The 17819-nt window shown below is 41.9% G+C and overlaps 1 protein-coding gene across 1 annotated transcript in view; it reads left to right on the top strand.

Annotated features, from left to right (window-relative positions):
- CCDC175 (coiled-coil domain containing 175) overlaps positions 1 to 17819 on the top strand; it is a 58970-nt gene that overhangs the window by 30272 nt on the left and 10879 nt on the right. Inside the window, exons 10-16 of the mRNA XM_045823636.1 lie at positions 838 to 948; positions 3646 to 3717; positions 4765 to 4900; positions 5463 to 5594; positions 9350 to 9488; positions 12901 to 12980; positions 14231 to 14383. Coding sequence (XP_045679592.1) covers positions 838 to 948; positions 3646 to 3717; positions 4765 to 4900; positions 5463 to 5594; positions 9350 to 9488; positions 12901 to 12980; positions 14231 to 14383 — 823 coding nt within the window. The remainder of the gene's footprint in view (positions 1 to 837; positions 949 to 3645; positions 3718 to 4764; positions 4901 to 5462; positions 5595 to 9349; positions 9489 to 12900; positions 12981 to 14230; positions 14384 to 17819) is intronic.

Here is a 17819-nt window from a genome sequence, read left to right as displayed (position 1 = left end):
TTATTTACCCAAAACTTGGATTGTACTCTTTTGTAATTGGACTCTTCTTATGGGGACACTCATCTCTTCATGAGGGGCCCACCCTCATGACCTTATCTAACCCTAACCCTCCCAAAGGCCCCCTCTTCAAATACCACTGCACTGGCCATGGGGGCTTCACCATGTGCATTTGTGGAAGACACAACTCAGTCCACAGCGGTTTTGAAGATAAGGCACTCAGAAAAAGTACTTTCTGTTACAGGCATGCTCCTCTCAATGTCTGGAAGTGTGAACAAAACCATAATTTTCCTATCATTCTTTCTTCAACTTAGAGACCAAAAAAAGATAACTGCATTTATAAAATGCTTTCGTCTCTCATTTAACTGTTATTTCCGAGAAGACAGGTACTGTAATCCCCATTTTATGGATGGGGAAACAGAGGCTCATTAATAAGTAAAGTTTCTTTTCAAAGTCACACTCCTGGGAAAGGTAGAGCCAGCATTCAAAATTGGTCCGGTTGACTCCTTTGCCTTTCACAAAAGAACGTGACAGAGTTGATACATGCAGCAGGAGAGAGACACCCCCTCGGCGGGATCGGGATCGAGTCCTACAGAGCGTTTCTTACTGCTTTGTGAGTGCTCTTGGATTAATGTGGGGGTTTCCATAGGTTTGGCCGCCACATGCAGAAAGACTTTGTTTCTATTTTTCTTGATTCGTTGGGTCAATAGTTCATGAACTAAATCTTCCAAACTACTTTTGAGATTTTTACTGGTGACAGTGTGTTTTCTCCTGCTGAGGAGTTAAAAATGATCGTTTAAACCTTCAGCCTGTGACAGCTCTGTCTTCTTGTCACCACAGGAATCACAAACAGCTGGCATTTATCACTCAGAAAGAGAACTTCCTGTCGCAAAGGAAAATAGACATCAAAAATATGGAAGAAGGACTCAACACGCTCACGGAGCTTCTCCGGTATGTTTGCTGTTTGAGATTTTTAATCTGTCTCCTCTTCATTTATTTTAAATAAATAGTAGCAACAAATCTGTGTCAAGTTCTAATCTACTAAGAAAAGGAGGTTTATAATGAGTTCTAGTTGTTCTACGGTCCTGAAAAGTCACCGTCAGAGAGTCTCTCATCAAAGGATGGGCAGGTTCGAGTTCTCCACAAGCTGCTGGGCACGAGGCTGGCGGGCGGGGGGGCCAGTGGCAGGAATGTGCCCAGATATCACGACAACACTGACCTCTGTCACATCCATTTCCACTATCTAAGTCACTTTAATTTCAGAAGTAATGCCTATATCTGATTTTAATTCAAATACTAAAATATATAACTTAGAGAGTAAAAGTTACCTACTCTCTCCACAGAGAAAATTACTGTTAGCAGTGTGTTATACAAGCTTTCTAATACATATACCCATATTTATGTATGTATATATTGTATATATGTGAGTCTATACTATATATGTGTATATATATACTATATGTGTGTATATACTGTATATATGTGTGTGTGTGTATGTATGTATGTATTCATGTACCCAAAACTTGGATTATACTCTTTTGTAATTGGACTTTTCCACTTAAAATTGTATCTGGGTGGCATACATGATGTTATATGTCAATTACATAAACTGTGAAAATTATTTCTAAGAGAATGATAAAACATGATAAAATGGCAATATTTGGAGAAGCTGGTGGAAGGTATATAGGAATTCTTTGTACTAATTTTTACACTTACCTATTGAGCTTGAAGCTATTTCAAATTTCAAATAAAGGAAAAAATTATATACACAGGACTTCTTTCCTCATTCTTTTTTCTAACTGCATAGTGATCCTTTCACAGATTATACTGTACTTTATTTAACCTGTGCTCTATTGATAAACATTTTTGGTTTCCTGTATGACACCATTTTCAAAGTTAACATTAACTTATCTCTGTCCACCTATGTGACTGTTTCTTTATAATAAAGCCCTAAACGTTGAATTATTGGATCAAAGAAAGTTGTGTATTTTTTATTTTTATAATTATTATCAAAATGCCCTACATAAATATTCTGCCATTTTATACTCTCACTAAGGCTGGGCATAAAGCCCCTTATACTTTAGTTGGGCAGATGATCAAGACTAAAACACATGCAAGCGAGTGAAATGTGTATGACTAAAGAACAGTGTGAATTCTTTTTAAAAAACTTTCATCCTTTCAGAAGGATGAAAGAAAGTCAAGAAGTTCTTCTTTGTCATATAAAGATTTAAAACTTTATACCTTTAAAAGCAAGTCAGATTTTTCTGTTTGCTTATTAAATGGTGGAGTAATATCACCACATGTAGAGATATAAATAATTTGAATATAGGACACTGAAGAGACCAACTTACAGAAATCTAAGATGGGTGGGGATGAAAATTTGACACACAGCAACAGAAATGTAGAATAAGGCAGGAAGTGTAACTTTTTGGTTGCTTATCCATATATTGCTAAATAATATATTTAAACATCCCATTCTAATCATGTGAGCCTCAGAAAGGAAACTATAAACTCTTATCTATGAAGAGCAAGAAAATACAATTGGGGCTTTATTTTCCTCATGAAAAACGCAAATTTATAATGAATGATTGTGTCATCATTACTCTGGTCACCAGAAAGCTGAGAGCCAAATTTGTGGCCCAATATTGGTATTAATTTAGGATTTTTTATATTACTGTTGCTTTATTTTAAATTAATGAGCTCCTTTGTGAATTAAGTCAAATATGTAAATAAAATCAATAACTTTGGGGCAAATTATGAAGAACCCTACAGTTCCAGGGGGGGATGTTAGGTTTATTTAGGTAAGGAAATGAGAGCCCATACAATGATTTCAAATAGAAAAAAGAAAAGCATAGTGTGTTTCTAGTTTATTTAAGAGCATTTTATATTCTAAGTTACATTTATGAATATCTTTTATAAAGACACAGTCACATGTTACTTATGTGGCCTTCAATTCTTCTCTGTGTATGAAAGCACTTAATAAGGAAAAGAGGGAATAAAAATAATAAAGGCTTCTAATACCTCTGTTAGAGTCTTCACATTTTCATCCATTTTAGATTCATCAGAAAATCTTCCATCCTTAATTACTGTTTGCCCTCTAGTTCAAGAACTTCTATTGACTTTCTGGAACAGACATTGTATCAAATCCTGACTCATTCTGGAAGACAGAGCCCCTCACGGATCTGTTGACTCTAAGTCCTCCTATGTCAGAGTGTTACTTCCATTCTTGTCCTCTGTGCAGCGAGCCTGCCTGGGTCACAAGAGTCCTGACTTGCTGTTCTCTCCCCCTGTGTCTCAGCAAATGATGACGTCCTTTCTTTGGTAAGATTGCACCGCCATTCTGGACCTCCATTTTCCTCCTTGTATTAAGCATTAACTTCCAATAACCTTTCCCCTACTGTCTCCAAAAAAATCTGTGCTCTGTCCTTAGAAATACACCTCAATACTTGCAGAATCAGTCTGTGCTTGCATAGAATTGTAATTGTCTTTCTATTAGTCTGGCACTAAAGCCTTTGGTTGTCCCACAAAGTTTGTTTTGTCTCCCAATTAGGCAGTAACCTTACTGTACATAAGAATTATATAGAAGGTTTTATGTATTCTAACAGCTCCCACAAGTGCTGGATCCAATGTGTTTTTTCTTGTTTTCAGGGCAACAAAGGAAGTCTACCGGAAACAAATAAAAATCCTGAATGATAACCTGGAAAGAGAACGCCAGAGATGGTAAAGAAAGCAAGTTCCTTTGCGTTATAAATAGTGTATGCCATCTGAATGAACAGCGCCCGGACACAGGAAGGATACCAGAGTACTTGTTGGTTGCTAGAGCCCAGGGATCTGATTTTCCTAAGTTAAACTGTTTGAGTTCTCTTGAGTTCGTCTATCTGGCCGTGTGTGTTGCTTGATTTTTGGCATTGAACAGAACCAAAGTTTTCCATTTGAACAGAATGAAGTCATGAAAGAGTAGAATTGCCAAGATGTGTGGGATGCCTCCTGCTCACGCAGGCTTCTGCGTGGACAGCGTGGGAGGCGATGGGCGGGGACGGAGGAGAGTGGTTAGGAGCACGGCCTCTGCAATGGTCTTGGGTTGCTCTGCCTCTCTCTTGCTGGCTCTGGGACCTCGGTCAGTTCATTAATAACCTCTGTTCCCGTCCCTGTAAAGTGGGGAATGATCGTAGTGCCCACCTGATCAGGTTGCCACGAGCAGTAAATGAGATGATCCACGTAAAGTATTTGGAGCAGCACCCATCACTAGGGAGCACTTGGGAAAACTTACCTCTATTTTTTTTTATTGCTGGTGTTGTCATTTCTAGTCATATGATTTATGAGTCAAATTGCACATTTTCACCCACAATTATATGTAACTTTTTTATGTCATGGTGGAGAGAAAAATCCCAGAGCCTAGAAATTTGTAATCTCTTATTAGCAGTCTGCGTAATTTAGGTACTTCCATGACTAATTCTGCGGAGGCCTCTTCTTTTTCCACCGGCCTCTGAACCTCTCCCATGCCCATCCTTTCCCTGTAGGGGGCGGGCTGCCAAGTGTGGTTTGCCCGCTGTCCTGTTGTTCGCACCTAAGTGGCTTCCACTGGGAAGCAACGTACACATCCAGCAGCTAAGCAGTTGATGTTTCTGTCTTACTTTTTCAGTGAAGGTGCAGTCTGCATCCCCAATTGCACAATTTCATGTAATCTTGTTTTGTTTTGCATTCCTTCATCTTTTCTGAAGACCCTTGTGCCAGTTTAATAATCATTCTATTTGTTCTACCCTCTAGTGTTATAACTCAGTGGAAAATAGCTTGCCTGAAAAGAATGCATAGTCGTTGGCTTTTCAAATTGCAAATTGCATTGCAACTACTTGTAGATAAAATCAAGGCCACAGAAGCAAGACGCAGTCAATTATTACAAGAGGTAAGGGAACTCAGCAGACTTAGTATTAGTCCCCTGTACTGTGTATCAGTGATTCTCCTTCAATATTTAATTTAACCAAAGGGTATTTTTCTTTCTGCCACCTTCACGTTTAAGGTGAATTGTTTAACTTTCTCAGATGTATCCATTTGCTGTGTATCAACTGTAGGAATTTAGCAAACAAAGTAGCAGTTTTCTCCAGAATACGTTTTTGAAGACTGTAATGAGAAACTTGATAGTTTTGTAGAAATTTATCTCTAAAAATAGAGACCAAATGTAATTTTAGTTTCCACATTTACCTTCTGCCCACCCTACCTGCTCCACTGCTCCCACTCTCCACGTCCTTGTGACATCTGTCCCTGCTGTTTGGTGAGGCCGCTGACCTTTGAATGGAATAAACTAATACATACATAAATACGACTTCTCAGTGGTTACTGCAGAATAAGTACCTGAAATCAGAGCCCAATCTAATGCAAAGAGAGATTCATTTACCTGGCTGTTTGAAAATGTAAGGATGACTGCTACCAGACAAATGACAAATCCTCTATTTTCCCCCCCTAATTAGACCACGTCTAGAGAAAAAGAGATCACTGAATATTTGGTACAGATTGAAAAAATTACATTAGAATTAAAGCAAGAAGAGGAGGAATTCACCGTCAAAGAGAAAAAGTTAATTCAAGAGTTGATCAAGTATGAGGTAAATTTTATTTTACATCTGAGAATAATTTTAGATGGCTATTTGCAGGGGAGAGCTGTATATTCATGCTCTTCTCAGTTAAATGTACAATAAATCTTTTTGTATGACCAAGGTTCCAATTTCATTTTGAATCTTTCTTCCTTCCCAAAAAGGAAATAGAGCAACAAGAAACATTTTTGCACTGACTTGGGAACTGCGGAGCGCTGCCCGGGGTGGCGTAGGGAGGGCATGGGTGCTGAGGGAGGAGCAGCGACCGGACACCGCAAGTACCCCCGGGGGGGCCAGAGAGGGCCGGAGTCTGGAAACAACAGAAAATACACCTTTTCGAGGTGATGGTGTGGCCTTGAAAGGCAAAGGTATATTTCGTGGAAGGCACCACTGGTAGAGAAGCCGAGGACAGAAGAGATGGTGGGAGAAGCGTTCATAGCAGGAAAAGCGGCTGAGCTACACCAACCAGGGTCTGTATTTGCTGTAACCACGGAGTAGGGAGTCCTTAAGTTTCAAAGTTTAGGTCTTATCCTGGTCCAAGCCCACGTCTCCTCCCCCCGTGTCCGCATCTTCCAGAAACCCTCTGCAGAGAAACGATCCGAGAAAACCCACTTCTTTCTAACAGGAGTAACAAGAAGGAAGCAGACAGGTCCTCCACACAAAAATGCTATGAGAAAAACCAGTGAAAGGCGGAGCAAAACTGTCCAACAAATGCAGAACACTCGGAAAAATGATGCTGGATAAGATGAAAACTGCGATCAAACGTTCTTTCGTGAATTAAAAAAAAAAACACCATCATTTCATAGAGGTGCCGCAGAAATCAGCCACATGGGAGTACAGGCAGAAGGCAGAGGCCCTGATTAGGAAGCGGGGAAACCGAACAGGCACAACTCAGGGACGCATAAGGGGAAAAGCACGGTGCGAACTGGTACAAAATGAGAAGAAACAGAATGCACAGCAGTTGGGGTGAGGAGCATTCCTCTGTTGGTTGTAGCACATCTGGGTGCCATATATTCTTCTAGATGCTTAAAATAAAGCAAAACAAAAACAGAAGAGTAGAACTTGGCCTTTATGGAGCTTACATCCCGTGGGGGCAGAATGAAAATAAACAAGATGAACAAATGAAATGTGTTGTACGTTTGATGGTGATGCACGTTATGGGGGGGAGGGGTGAGCTCCCCAACCACCCCCCCCACCCCCCCCACCCCCCCCACCCCCCCCTCACCCCCCGGCCATAGACTGGTACAGGTCAGTGGCCTGAAGGTCACCTGAGCTCCACCTCCGGTCTCCACCGGCCCCCCCCACCCCCATCCCCCTCCTTCCAAATCCACTGCAGGAAGTGAGCCGCTGCCCCCAAGAGAAGCTCGCCTGAGCTCCGCCCCCAGGACCCCCCAGCTCCTCCTCCTGGACCCCCTCCCCCCACTCCCTCACAGGGTACTGTTCCTGGGAAGACCGGTCCCTGGTGCATAAAGGTTGGGGACAGCTGCTACAGAGAAAAAGAAAGCAGGGACGTGTATGTGATGTGGTGTGTGTGCCATTTGGAACAGGGTGGTCAGCGAAGGCTACAGCCCTGCAGGACAGGAGAGCGCAGGCCGCGGAGAAACCTGCAGACGGTGGTTCCAGCAGACCGCAGGTTGAGCATGAAGGTTCTGAGGCAGGACTGAGCTATTTGAGGAATGACAACGGGGTGACGGGGCTGGCACAGAGATGGGGGAGAGGGCAGGCAATGGGAATGAATTACTGCACTCGCATACCTCCTTATCCCCACCAGGCTCTTCTTTTGTAGAAAACATCATGTAAACAACATATGATTGACTTTTTTTAACAATGCAGTCCGAGAAATTTTCTCTGATACTGCACTGTGATATTTCCACATTATAGGGTCTTATGTGTGTTTTTCTTTCTATATTTTACTTCTAAAGATTATAATGGCAATTTGGAAGGGGGCATAGCAAGCCAGCATATCATTATATTAATTCATAGGGCATGAGCAAGCCGTTGCATCAAAGAGATGTCAAATACAGTGAACGTAGGCAAGATGTGTCTAAAGGGTTAGCAAGCCTCTTTCCTTTATTGGGAAACTGACCTTGTATTAACCTGTTGGCTTCTCGCCCCGGTAGGTAGCCTGATGGAGGCGGACCATCAGTGGTATGATCAGGTGGCATCGGTTATGTAGAATGGCCCTGATGGGGATGCTGCATCCTGACTGGGAGGAACATTGGTGGGAAACTCTGATATTGGGCTTTTCTGGGTTTGGTGCCACTTTTTTTATAAAGATTTTATTTATTCATTTTTAGAGAGGGGAAGAGAAGGAGAAAGAGAGTGAGAGAAACATCAATGTGTGGTTGCCTCTCAAGAGCTCCCTACTGGGGACCTGGCCCCGCGACCCAGGCATGTCCCCTGACTGGGGATCAAACTGGCGACCCTTTGGTTTGCAGCTGGTGGTCAATCCACTGAGCTACACCAGCCAGGGTTTGGTGCCTCTTTTGAGTAGGCATATCCCTTGTGGGGACCTAGGAGTTATGCCCAAGAGGTGTTGGGTCCTATTTGAACCCAGGGCTAGCACACCCACCTGTGTGAGTCTCCCTCTTGCAAATGCGTTATCACTTCAGTGAGGTCAAAGGACACTGGCCTGTGGTCAGCTGTGTTTTAGGGCCCCTCCTGCTGGGGAATCATGCTTGGCACTTGGGGTTTCCTTCAAATTATGTGTAGTTACAATGGGATGAAAACAAAAATTAAAGTTTTAAGAGTAAACTGGGTCAAGTATAGTCTATTCAAATCTTCAGAGTCTTCATATTTAGTTGAGAAAACCCACTGGTGTGGTCATTACAGCAAGAGAGACATTTATTTTTCTGTCTTGGTATCAGCCAAAGGAAAGTAGTCAGGCCCAGAAGGGCAGGTTGGCCATGCTCAGCTTGAGGCCAACCCCCATGGGGCCAAGTTGCAGCTTCCATGCACATGGTCCCCTCCAGGGGAAGGAGGAAAGGGCCAAGGGAGCACGTCCCCCTTCTTGTTGCAGGGACAAGGCCCAGAAGGGGCACAGACCTCTTCGGCTCACAAACCCATTGGTCAGCCCCACCTGCATGGGGAACAGAGAAATCACTCAGCTGGCAGCCGCATGTTCTGCTGAAACTCTGGAGTCCTGATGTTTGTTCGAGGACAGGAGGATGGATAGTAAATGTCAGCGGGCTGTCTCTGCCTTCGTCACCATCTTAAACCCACCCTGCCCTTCTAAAAAAGGCTAACTGTTACTCCATTTGAAACCAAACAAAACCGGAGTTTGAATAATTAAGGAGGCAAATTCATGTTTTGCTTCGGCACTTTTACCCATTTGTTGTAGACTTTTATCTAATTATTGATACACACTCTCCATTTCTTACATACACATTTCTTAGAACTTGTATATATTCTGTCCAGCTGTCTGTTTTTCTTTTAATAAAATATGATCGACCAAGAGAAATTCTTCAAATGATTTTGAGGTGTATACACGGCAGCCTCAATAGAATTATAGTGATAGAGCTATAGAACTGAAAGGATCTTTGGAAAGCCATTGAATCTAATCTCCCTGTTTATAGATTGCCAGAGTCAGTAAGTCAATCAACAGATATTTTTCAAACATCTAGTGTGTGCCAGATACCTTGCTATGCATCTCAGGGTAGAAGCAGACCAAGAGAGACTCTCTTCCCAGAAGAATTTGTATTCTACTCTAGAGTGCTATGTCGATTCTCCAAAATCATATCTCACAATCAGCTTTACTTTCTTTAAAGGAAAAATATGTTCAGGAAACAGCAAGCACCAAAATAAAGGAAGATGAACTAGTCGAGTGCCTTCCCTACCTTCAGGTGGCAGAAGAAGAATTTAACATCAAAAACAAAAAGTGTGACGAGCTCAATAGCATTATCGAAGGTATGTGTGAAGCACTTAGTCATTGACCTCAACTCCAGGTAAGGAGTTCACTGTTATCTTCTAACAGAAAGCCAGGTGGGTCACCCATCAAAGCAAGGGTGAAGTTCTTCAAACTTTTCCCATCACTCTTTATTCTCTAGGGTTTTTTTTCTTATCTGTGAGTATCCTTTCCTCAGCATCACAAAATCCTACTGTTGCTGTTGTCAATTTTTTCCTTTTCTCTTTTGAAGACTGTTTAAAATTAAGAATTAGTAGCAACTATATTCTGTGGTTTCTCTCTGTAGTTGGTCAAGGCAGAATCAACTTCTCTATCTCACTGCCATGTGGAGGTTCTTTTCTGTTCCTTAATGTGAATTTGCAAGTTGTACAGTTTCCAGTTATGACTTAAACCACTTAGGAAGTGGGTGCCTGTCTGTTTTTTTCCACTACCCTACCCCTGAGGCAGAGATAGACGAGAGCCTGTCTCAGATCTGGGAGCTTTGTAGAGAATGTGAAATGTGTCTGAGAGTATGCACTCTTTGCATTCTATGACTTGGCATAACTGTGTTTAATATAAAATCATTATTTTTTCCACAATAATTGGACATGGGCATCTAACCCTGCACCCAAAAGTTCACAGATCCAGAATTACCCCTGAAGGTGTGAGGCTTGTCATGCACTATAAGTACGAAAGCAAGCAGTATATTGCAAGTACTGATTCTCTTATGGTTAAAGAGAAAAAATACAGAAGAAAGTCGATAATGAAGGGAAGGCAGGAGAAAGGAAGGAAAAGGGCCATAGAGCATCTGTGCTTCAGAGGGTAGAAGCCCTGCCAGTGGTGACTCACAGAGGACAGAACACTGGGGCTGAGGACACTTGGAGCCCCGTGGTGACTTTTGGTTGAATGTGATGGATAAAACGCATGCATCTATCTTCGCTCCCTAGAGGAACTTCACAAAAATACAAGTAAAGAACTTTTATTTTTAAAAAGACATAAATCCACAAGTACAAAGAGACTGGCAGAGAAGACATCAGCAGATAATAAATACCAACACATTTTTGGAAGGAGTAATTGGATAGAAGGATGAGCAGAAAGAGAGGTGAGAATAACAAGAGCGTGCAGAGAAGCCCACCATGAAGGCGAGACATCCTCTCCAGAGGACCTGGGAAGTCTTGGCCCTTGGGGGACCCTGATACTGTGAAGACTGAGATGCGTCCTGGGGCTGAACATTGGTTGAAAGTCTTTCTAACGGGCAGTTAGATCGCCAGGTCAAATGGCATCTTCTGTGCAGCTGAGTGACTATTCCTCCTGAACGCTGCAGAGAAACTAGACCAGAGGATTCTAAACGGCAGGATATCAGCTGTGACAGAGGGCAGGAGACAGGTGCTGAACTGAGACAGTTGGATTTTTCTCTAAGGAGACTGACGTTTCAGAGAAAAGCCCCATAGACTCTAGTAGCTGAGGGTCCCCCAACAAAAATGGCTGGTCCCTTCTTCATTGCTGCATAGGCAAGCCCACCCAGGAACCAAACCTTTAAGTGCCTCAATTTTTGTTTAAATCCTCACTCACCCAAGGATATGTGGGTATGTGTATTGATGAGAGAGAAACATCGATGTGAGAGAGAAACATCAATCGGTTGCCTCCTGTATGAGCCCCAACCAGGGATCAAACCTGCAACCTTTTGGTGTGTGGGATGATATTCCAACCAGATGAGCCACCTGGCCAGAGCTAGTGCCTCACTCTTAAATAGGACTAGACAGGAAAGGTCACCAGATATCTCAGGAAAAATTCCAATGTGAAAGAAAAGCTAATGCAGACAGAAAAGTGGCACAGAGCTTAGTGGAAACAGACAACACAAAGAACATTAGAACATGTTCTTAGAGAATTTACTGTCTATGTATTATAGAGAATATATTTTACCGGTATATTCTTAGAGAACTAAGAGAAGCTATTGCAAGTATGAAAAAGAGCAAGGAGCTTAAAAGAAAGAACAGAGAACAAGAAAGAGTTCTTAGAAATGAAAAATGTAGTAACTAAAATTTTAAAATTCAATAGGGGGATTATAAGAAAAGTCAAAGAAATCTCTCCAAATATAAAACAAAAATATAATAAGGAGATTCAGAACAGGATAAAAGGGTAGAAAAAGTTAAACTACTCAGATGTTAAATATCTAACAGGAAGGCCAGAAACAAAGAACAGGAATGAGTAAAAAGTATAAAGCTATCAAAGACAATACAATATTATGTCTCAAGACTGGAGAATGCACATTTTATATTTGCAATATAAATATCTTGCAAAATATATGCAAGATAACACACTAAGCTACATCACAGTGGGATTTCAGGAGGAAAAAAGTGAAGATCCTAAAAGCTTCTAGAGAGACAGGAAATCTCACAAAAGATCCGGAATCAGATTGCTGCAGTCTTCTTCACCGCAGAAATTATACCAGAGGTCAGAGGGCACGGCCTTCAAAATTCTGAGGGAAATTCATTTCCAGCCTTAGCTACCCATCCAAATGATCCGTCAAGTATAAATATAGAACAGAGACATATTTAGATATGTAAGATCTCAAAATATCTCATTTACTCTGTCTTGGAAAGCTAGTGAAAAACTGTCTCGACAAATAGAGGGAATAAATGAAGAGAGGAGGATATGAGATTCAGGAGACAGGAGGTCCAGCGTGAGGGAGATGCAAAGGGAAGTCCCACGAGGCCCGCTGTGCGTGAGACCCGGAGGAAACCGGGCACGGAACACAGTGGGGGCGGAGGAGAAGTGGGACTGAGAAATCCCCCGAAGTGGGCCGCGAGGGGAGTCGTGTGCAGAGAGACGTAATAACTGTGCTGTAGATTTTGATGTGAACTATGATATGTACCTGGAAAACCAAGCAAATAAAAATAAAGCGAGGCGATTTTAACTCCAGAAAACGAAAAAATTATTCAGGAAAGTACATATAATCACACTAAACCATTTGTGTCGTGAGTGAATAATGGTCACATTCTCATAGTGACCTGAACAAAGTCCAGTCAAACAGAAAACCTAACTTTATGGGGAGGGTAGAGGAGGAAGACGTGGAGATCGGGGGTGGGGTGGAGTGGGGGTGGGGCGGCTGTGCCGTGTTGTCCTCTGCTAGATTAGGAAGTAAATAGAATGTCTTAAAGTGACACATCGAGCAAGAGCCACGTGAGCATTTTTAAAGAAAATGGAAGAAGGAAAAGCTGAAATGAGTCTGAAGTAGTTGATTCTCAGGAGTCAGAAGGGGAGGAGGTGACGCCGGGGAGCCCCTACCTGCCGGTTTTTGCTGAGACACCGTATTACACTTTTAAAACCAGGTGCATGTCTTATTTTGATTAATGGTTTGTTTGTTTGTTTGTTTTTTCAACCAAAGAACATTAGGGATAGTTATTTTCTGCCCCCCCCCCTCTTTTTTTATAGCACAAAAAGAGGAACAGAAGTTGCTGGAAGAAGGCATTTCTCAAATGACAAGAGACTTTGCAAGATACATGAACAACAAGGTAGAGAGTCCACGCATTCCTTCTCCTGTCTTTCGTTGGACGGAGTGCTGCTGTGCAGGAACAGCAGTTCTTCCCCGGCACTACTGGAGTTTCTAGGAGACCCACACTGATTAAACCTATCCTTTTAATGCCACCGTTTTGAAATTTCACAACATACACATACATAAACATGCATACACATATACACATACATGTGTGTATATGTCTTAAAATGACAAATAGAAAATGTCTTAAGATGACAAATCAAGACAGAGCCATGTAAGCATTTTTAAAGGAAATGGGAGAAAAAAGCTAAACTGAGTTTGAAGTGGTTGACTCTTACATGTTGGATGGTCGGCGGGGTAGGGGGAGGCAGCCTCGGGAGAGGGGGAGACCCTAGAAGCAGCTGACACGTGGCCCTGGGAAAACCACTGCGCAGCCGCGGGCTCCTTACTCATAAGGCAGGGTCTGAGTCATGGTTTCTTAAGTCTTTTCAGATCCGTCTGTCTGGTGGGTTCCCGTGAGACGAGGATGAGTTAAGTGGCCAGAGGCTGCAGGATAGGGAGGGAGGGGATGGAATGAAAGCCAGTCAGGAGATGGTTACTAACTTTTTAAAAGTTAAAATCAATAGTTAGTGATAAACATGTATGTGGAGTTGCTTAATTAAAAATAGAAACATCCTATTCTTCGGTATACACTGGTATCAAAAGCAACTTTCAATATGTTATGGGTGTAGAGAAATATGAAGGGGAAATTATAAGTAAATACACTATATATACAGTTCTATTAGTAAGATGCTGCTAGTGATGATTATACAATGAATAAAGGTTAAGTGATTTATAACAGTATGATAACTATAGAGATTCAATTGAGAAAAAAGTAGAAAATTCAGAGAAATCCATAAAGTAATATTCTTTCCCTTCAGGAAATAGTAAATCCTCTCTAAAAATCCTCAAGAAATTTCCCTCTCCTCCATCTTCCCCTTTTTGCCAGACAGTTGTTCCTATATCAACATATATTTTATTTTGCAAAGTTGTCTCAGTGACTTAACTTGGGGTCCATGGACCCGCTTCCCAGAACCCATGAATGAACGTCCAGGAACCAGCTGTTGAGGTTAATACACAGTGTTTCCCAGGGGAGGGACCTGCGGCCTGTGCTGGGGGCCCAGGAGTGAACTGGGACCCCGCTGTGAGTGTGGCCCGGGCGACCTAGTGCGCGGTGCCCTGCTCACTGGCCTCTGTGAGATAACTGTGGGTTTTATGCTTGAGCAGGATAAAGTGAAGGAGGAATTAGAACAATTACGAGATCAAGAAAACCAAAAAATCAAAACTCATTCTGAAATTCTGAGGAACTTAGAAAATGAAATCTATGCACATGACCTAAAAACAGACGCTTTGCTCCTGGAAAATAAAAAATTAAAAAAAGTAAGTTCAAGAGCACTTCAATTTGCACAATGGTTTTGGTTGATTGCCTAGACCTGTAATAGTTATGGGAGACCAGCTCTTAAAGGTTTTAAAATGAAGCTTAAGTTACGTACAGAAAAGTGCCCAGATCTTAAGCGTACAGTTTAATGAACACACCTGGGTAACTGGCACCCAGATCAAGACACAAAGCATTTATGGTACCCAGCTGTCCTCTCCACCCCTTCCTGTCACAGCCTCCCCACAAGAATAGCACCGGTCTGCCTTTGAACGCCGTGGACTGGTTTGTCTGTTTTCAAACACTGTATGTGTGGAATGACATAGTGCGCACTCTCTGGCTCAACACTGTGTTTACGAGGTTCCTCCTTCCTGCTGAGTGCAGTTAAGGCTTGTTCATTCTTAATTCTACATAGCATTCCATTGCATGGCTCCTCTGCACTTTATTTATGGACTCTACTGTTGACAGGGGTTTAGAGAATTTCCAATGTGGGCCATCACAAACAGTGTTGCTGTGAACATTCTAGTACATGTTCCTTAGTGGACATATGTCCACATTTCTGTTGGGTGTACACTCCAGCTGAGTCACAGAGCCATGGGGATGCCTGTCATCTGTTTGTGTGCACTGTGCCCGTCTGACGAGGAGATTTCAGTAAGTGACAGTCCAGCAGTAATGCATGAGGACACCAGCTGTTCCACATGCTCTCTGAAACTTGGTCTTTTTCAATTTAACATTATGGAGGGTGTGTAATGCTGTCCCATTGTGGTTTTTATTTGCATTTCCCTGATGATTAATGAAGCACCTTTTCATGTGTTGTTGGTCACCTGTACACCCTCTTTGTGAAGTGCTTGTTCTTTTGCCCATGTTAAAAATTAGGTTGTCTGTTTTGTTGGTACTGATTGCATCTTTTTTCCCTCAGTAAACCAGAATGACCCCTAGGCCAGGAAATGTATCAGTGCATCCCAAGTGTTTTGTGGAATTCCTCACATGTAAGAGGGATTCGGTCCCATTTGCTGATCACAATAACCTTATTAGGTGAATAAGGTATTCTGCCCCTTATATAGATGAGGAAACTGAGGCTCTACATTTTTTTGCTTGGAAAAATAAAAGCAGTCCTCAGCAATGAGACTCTAATTAAGGGGGAAATTCCTTTACCTCTCTGGGAAAGTGTTGCAATGGCAACAGTTTTCCAACCACAATAGCATGTGTTTTTGGTAGAATTAAAATGGCATGAAAACTACTGATGTGCTTTGGAAAGGGAGACGTGCTCCATGGAGCCCAGGGACTGTCCCCGACAGCCCCACACATGCAGTGCATCTTGGTTCTTTTGGATCTTGTAAGAAACTCAAGGAGTTCCATCTACTCACAGGAATATCCCACTACACTGTCTTTCGGTCAAGATGATGTGTATTATTTATTAAAATAATTGAAAATTTGTTGCTATTTTGGTAATGAGTGAGCAAATGAATGGCTATGTGTCAGATATTCTAAAAGTTCTGCTTCTAAATACAGTGCCCAATCTACTAATCCTCTGGATGGCCTTGTGCTTTTATCTTATTCACTCACCACTGTTTGGCTGATTACATCCCTTCACTCAAATGCTCTAAGTGCCCACTAAGTCCCAGACCCTGGCAGGTGCAGTGAATGCAGAGATGAACAGGACCCTGCCCCCAAGCCCTTAGGAAGCTCACCATCTGGCTGAGGAGATGGCATACACATAGATAAGTACAATTCAGTGTAGTGGCACACTTGAGAGTTCTGGGAGACCAGCTGACCTAGGTAAGTCTACAAACAGTGACCAGAATGATGACTAGGACTTGACTTTGGTTTACTATAATATCTGCCAATAAGCCATGTGAAGACTGACACAAGGTCAAGGCTGCATGAGTAGACCCTGTACCATGTGCTTAAAAACAGTTCTATGCCATCCCCTTCTATGGTACTGGGAGCTATTTCTTAGATTTGTATCAGTAGTTTCTAGTAACTGCTATTTCTCTCTCTTGAAATTGGACAAGTGCCGAGATTATATCCCAAAGCCCACACTTTCCGAGTTCTCAGACACTCTAGAGCTCCCGAGTATTGGTGTGGTCAGAACAGAAAGCCGTGACTTTCATATCCAAACCACTTCTACCACTGTTACCCAACCTGATAAAACATTCGACTAAAGTGAGCGATTCTTCAGGGTCTTCTGACTCTGTAAACCCATTTTTTAAATTTCTATATATACTTTATTGATTATGCTATTGTAAGTATCCCATTTTTTTCTCCCATTTATTCCTCTCTTCCTTGCAACCCTCTCCCGCCAGCATTTCTGCACCTTAGTTCATGCCCATGGGTCGTACATATAAGTTCTTTGGCTTCTCCATTTCCCATACTATTCTTAACTTCCCCCTGTCTATTTTATACCGACCATTTATGCTTCTTACTCCCTGTACCTTTTCCCCCATTCTCTCCCTCCACCTCCCTGCTGATAACCCTCCTTGTTATCTATGTTTCTGTGATTCTGTTCCCATTCTAGTTGTTTGCTCAGTTCATTTTTGTTTTTGTTTTTTTTAGGTTTGTTTGTTGATAGTTGTGAGTTTATTGTCATTTTACTGTTTATATTTTTTATCTTCTTTTTCTTAGATAAGTCCCTTTAACATTTCATATACTAAAGGCTTGGTGATGATGAACTCCTTGAACTTGACCTTATCTGGCAAGCACTCTTTCTACCCTTCCATTCTAAATGATAGCTTTGCTGGACAGAATAATCTTGGATGTAGGTCCTTGCCTTTCATGACTTGGAATACTTCTTTCCAGCTGTTCCTGCCTACAAGGTTTCTTTTGAGAAATCAGCTGATAGTCTTATGGGAACTCCTTTGCTGTAACTGTCTCTTTTTCTCTTGCTGCTTTTAAGATTCTCTCCTTATCTTTAATCTCAGCTAATGTAATTATGATGTAGCTTGGTGTGTGCTTCCTTGGGTCCAACTTCTTTGGGACCCTCTGAGCTTTCTGGACTTCCTGGAAGTCTATTTCCTTTGCCAGATTGGGGAAGTTCTCCTTCATTATGTTTTCAAATAAGTTCTCATTTCTCCCTCTTCCTCTTCTCCTTCTGACACCCCTATGGTTTGGATGTTGGAATGTTTAAAGTTGTCTGAGACGTTCCTAAGCCTCTCCTCATTTTTTTTTGAATTCTTGTTTCTTCATTCTATTCCAGTTGAATGTTTATGTCTTTCTTCTGGTCCAGACCATTGATTTGAGTCCCAGTTTCCTTCCCTTCATTGTTGGTTCCCTATACATTTTCCTTTATTTCAATTTGCAGAGCCTTCACTTCTTCCTCTATTTTGTAACATACTCAACCATTTCTGTGAGTATCCTGATTATCAGTGTTTCGAACTCTGCATCTGATAGGTTGGCTATCTCTTCATCGCTTAGTTGTATTTGTTCTGGTGCTTCGATCTG

The sequence above is a fragment of the Phyllostomus hastatus genome, unplaced genomic scaffold, assembly GCF_019186645.2.
Source record: "Phyllostomus hastatus isolate PE091 unplaced genomic scaffold, TTU_PhHast_1.1 phas_scaffold_501, whole genome shotgun sequence".
Classification (NCBI taxonomy): Eukaryota; Metazoa; Chordata; class Mammalia; order Chiroptera; family Phyllostomidae; genus Phyllostomus; species Phyllostomus hastatus.
Note: the sequence above shows the minus strand (reverse complement) of the source record. Positions and strands in the feature narration are given on the sequence as shown.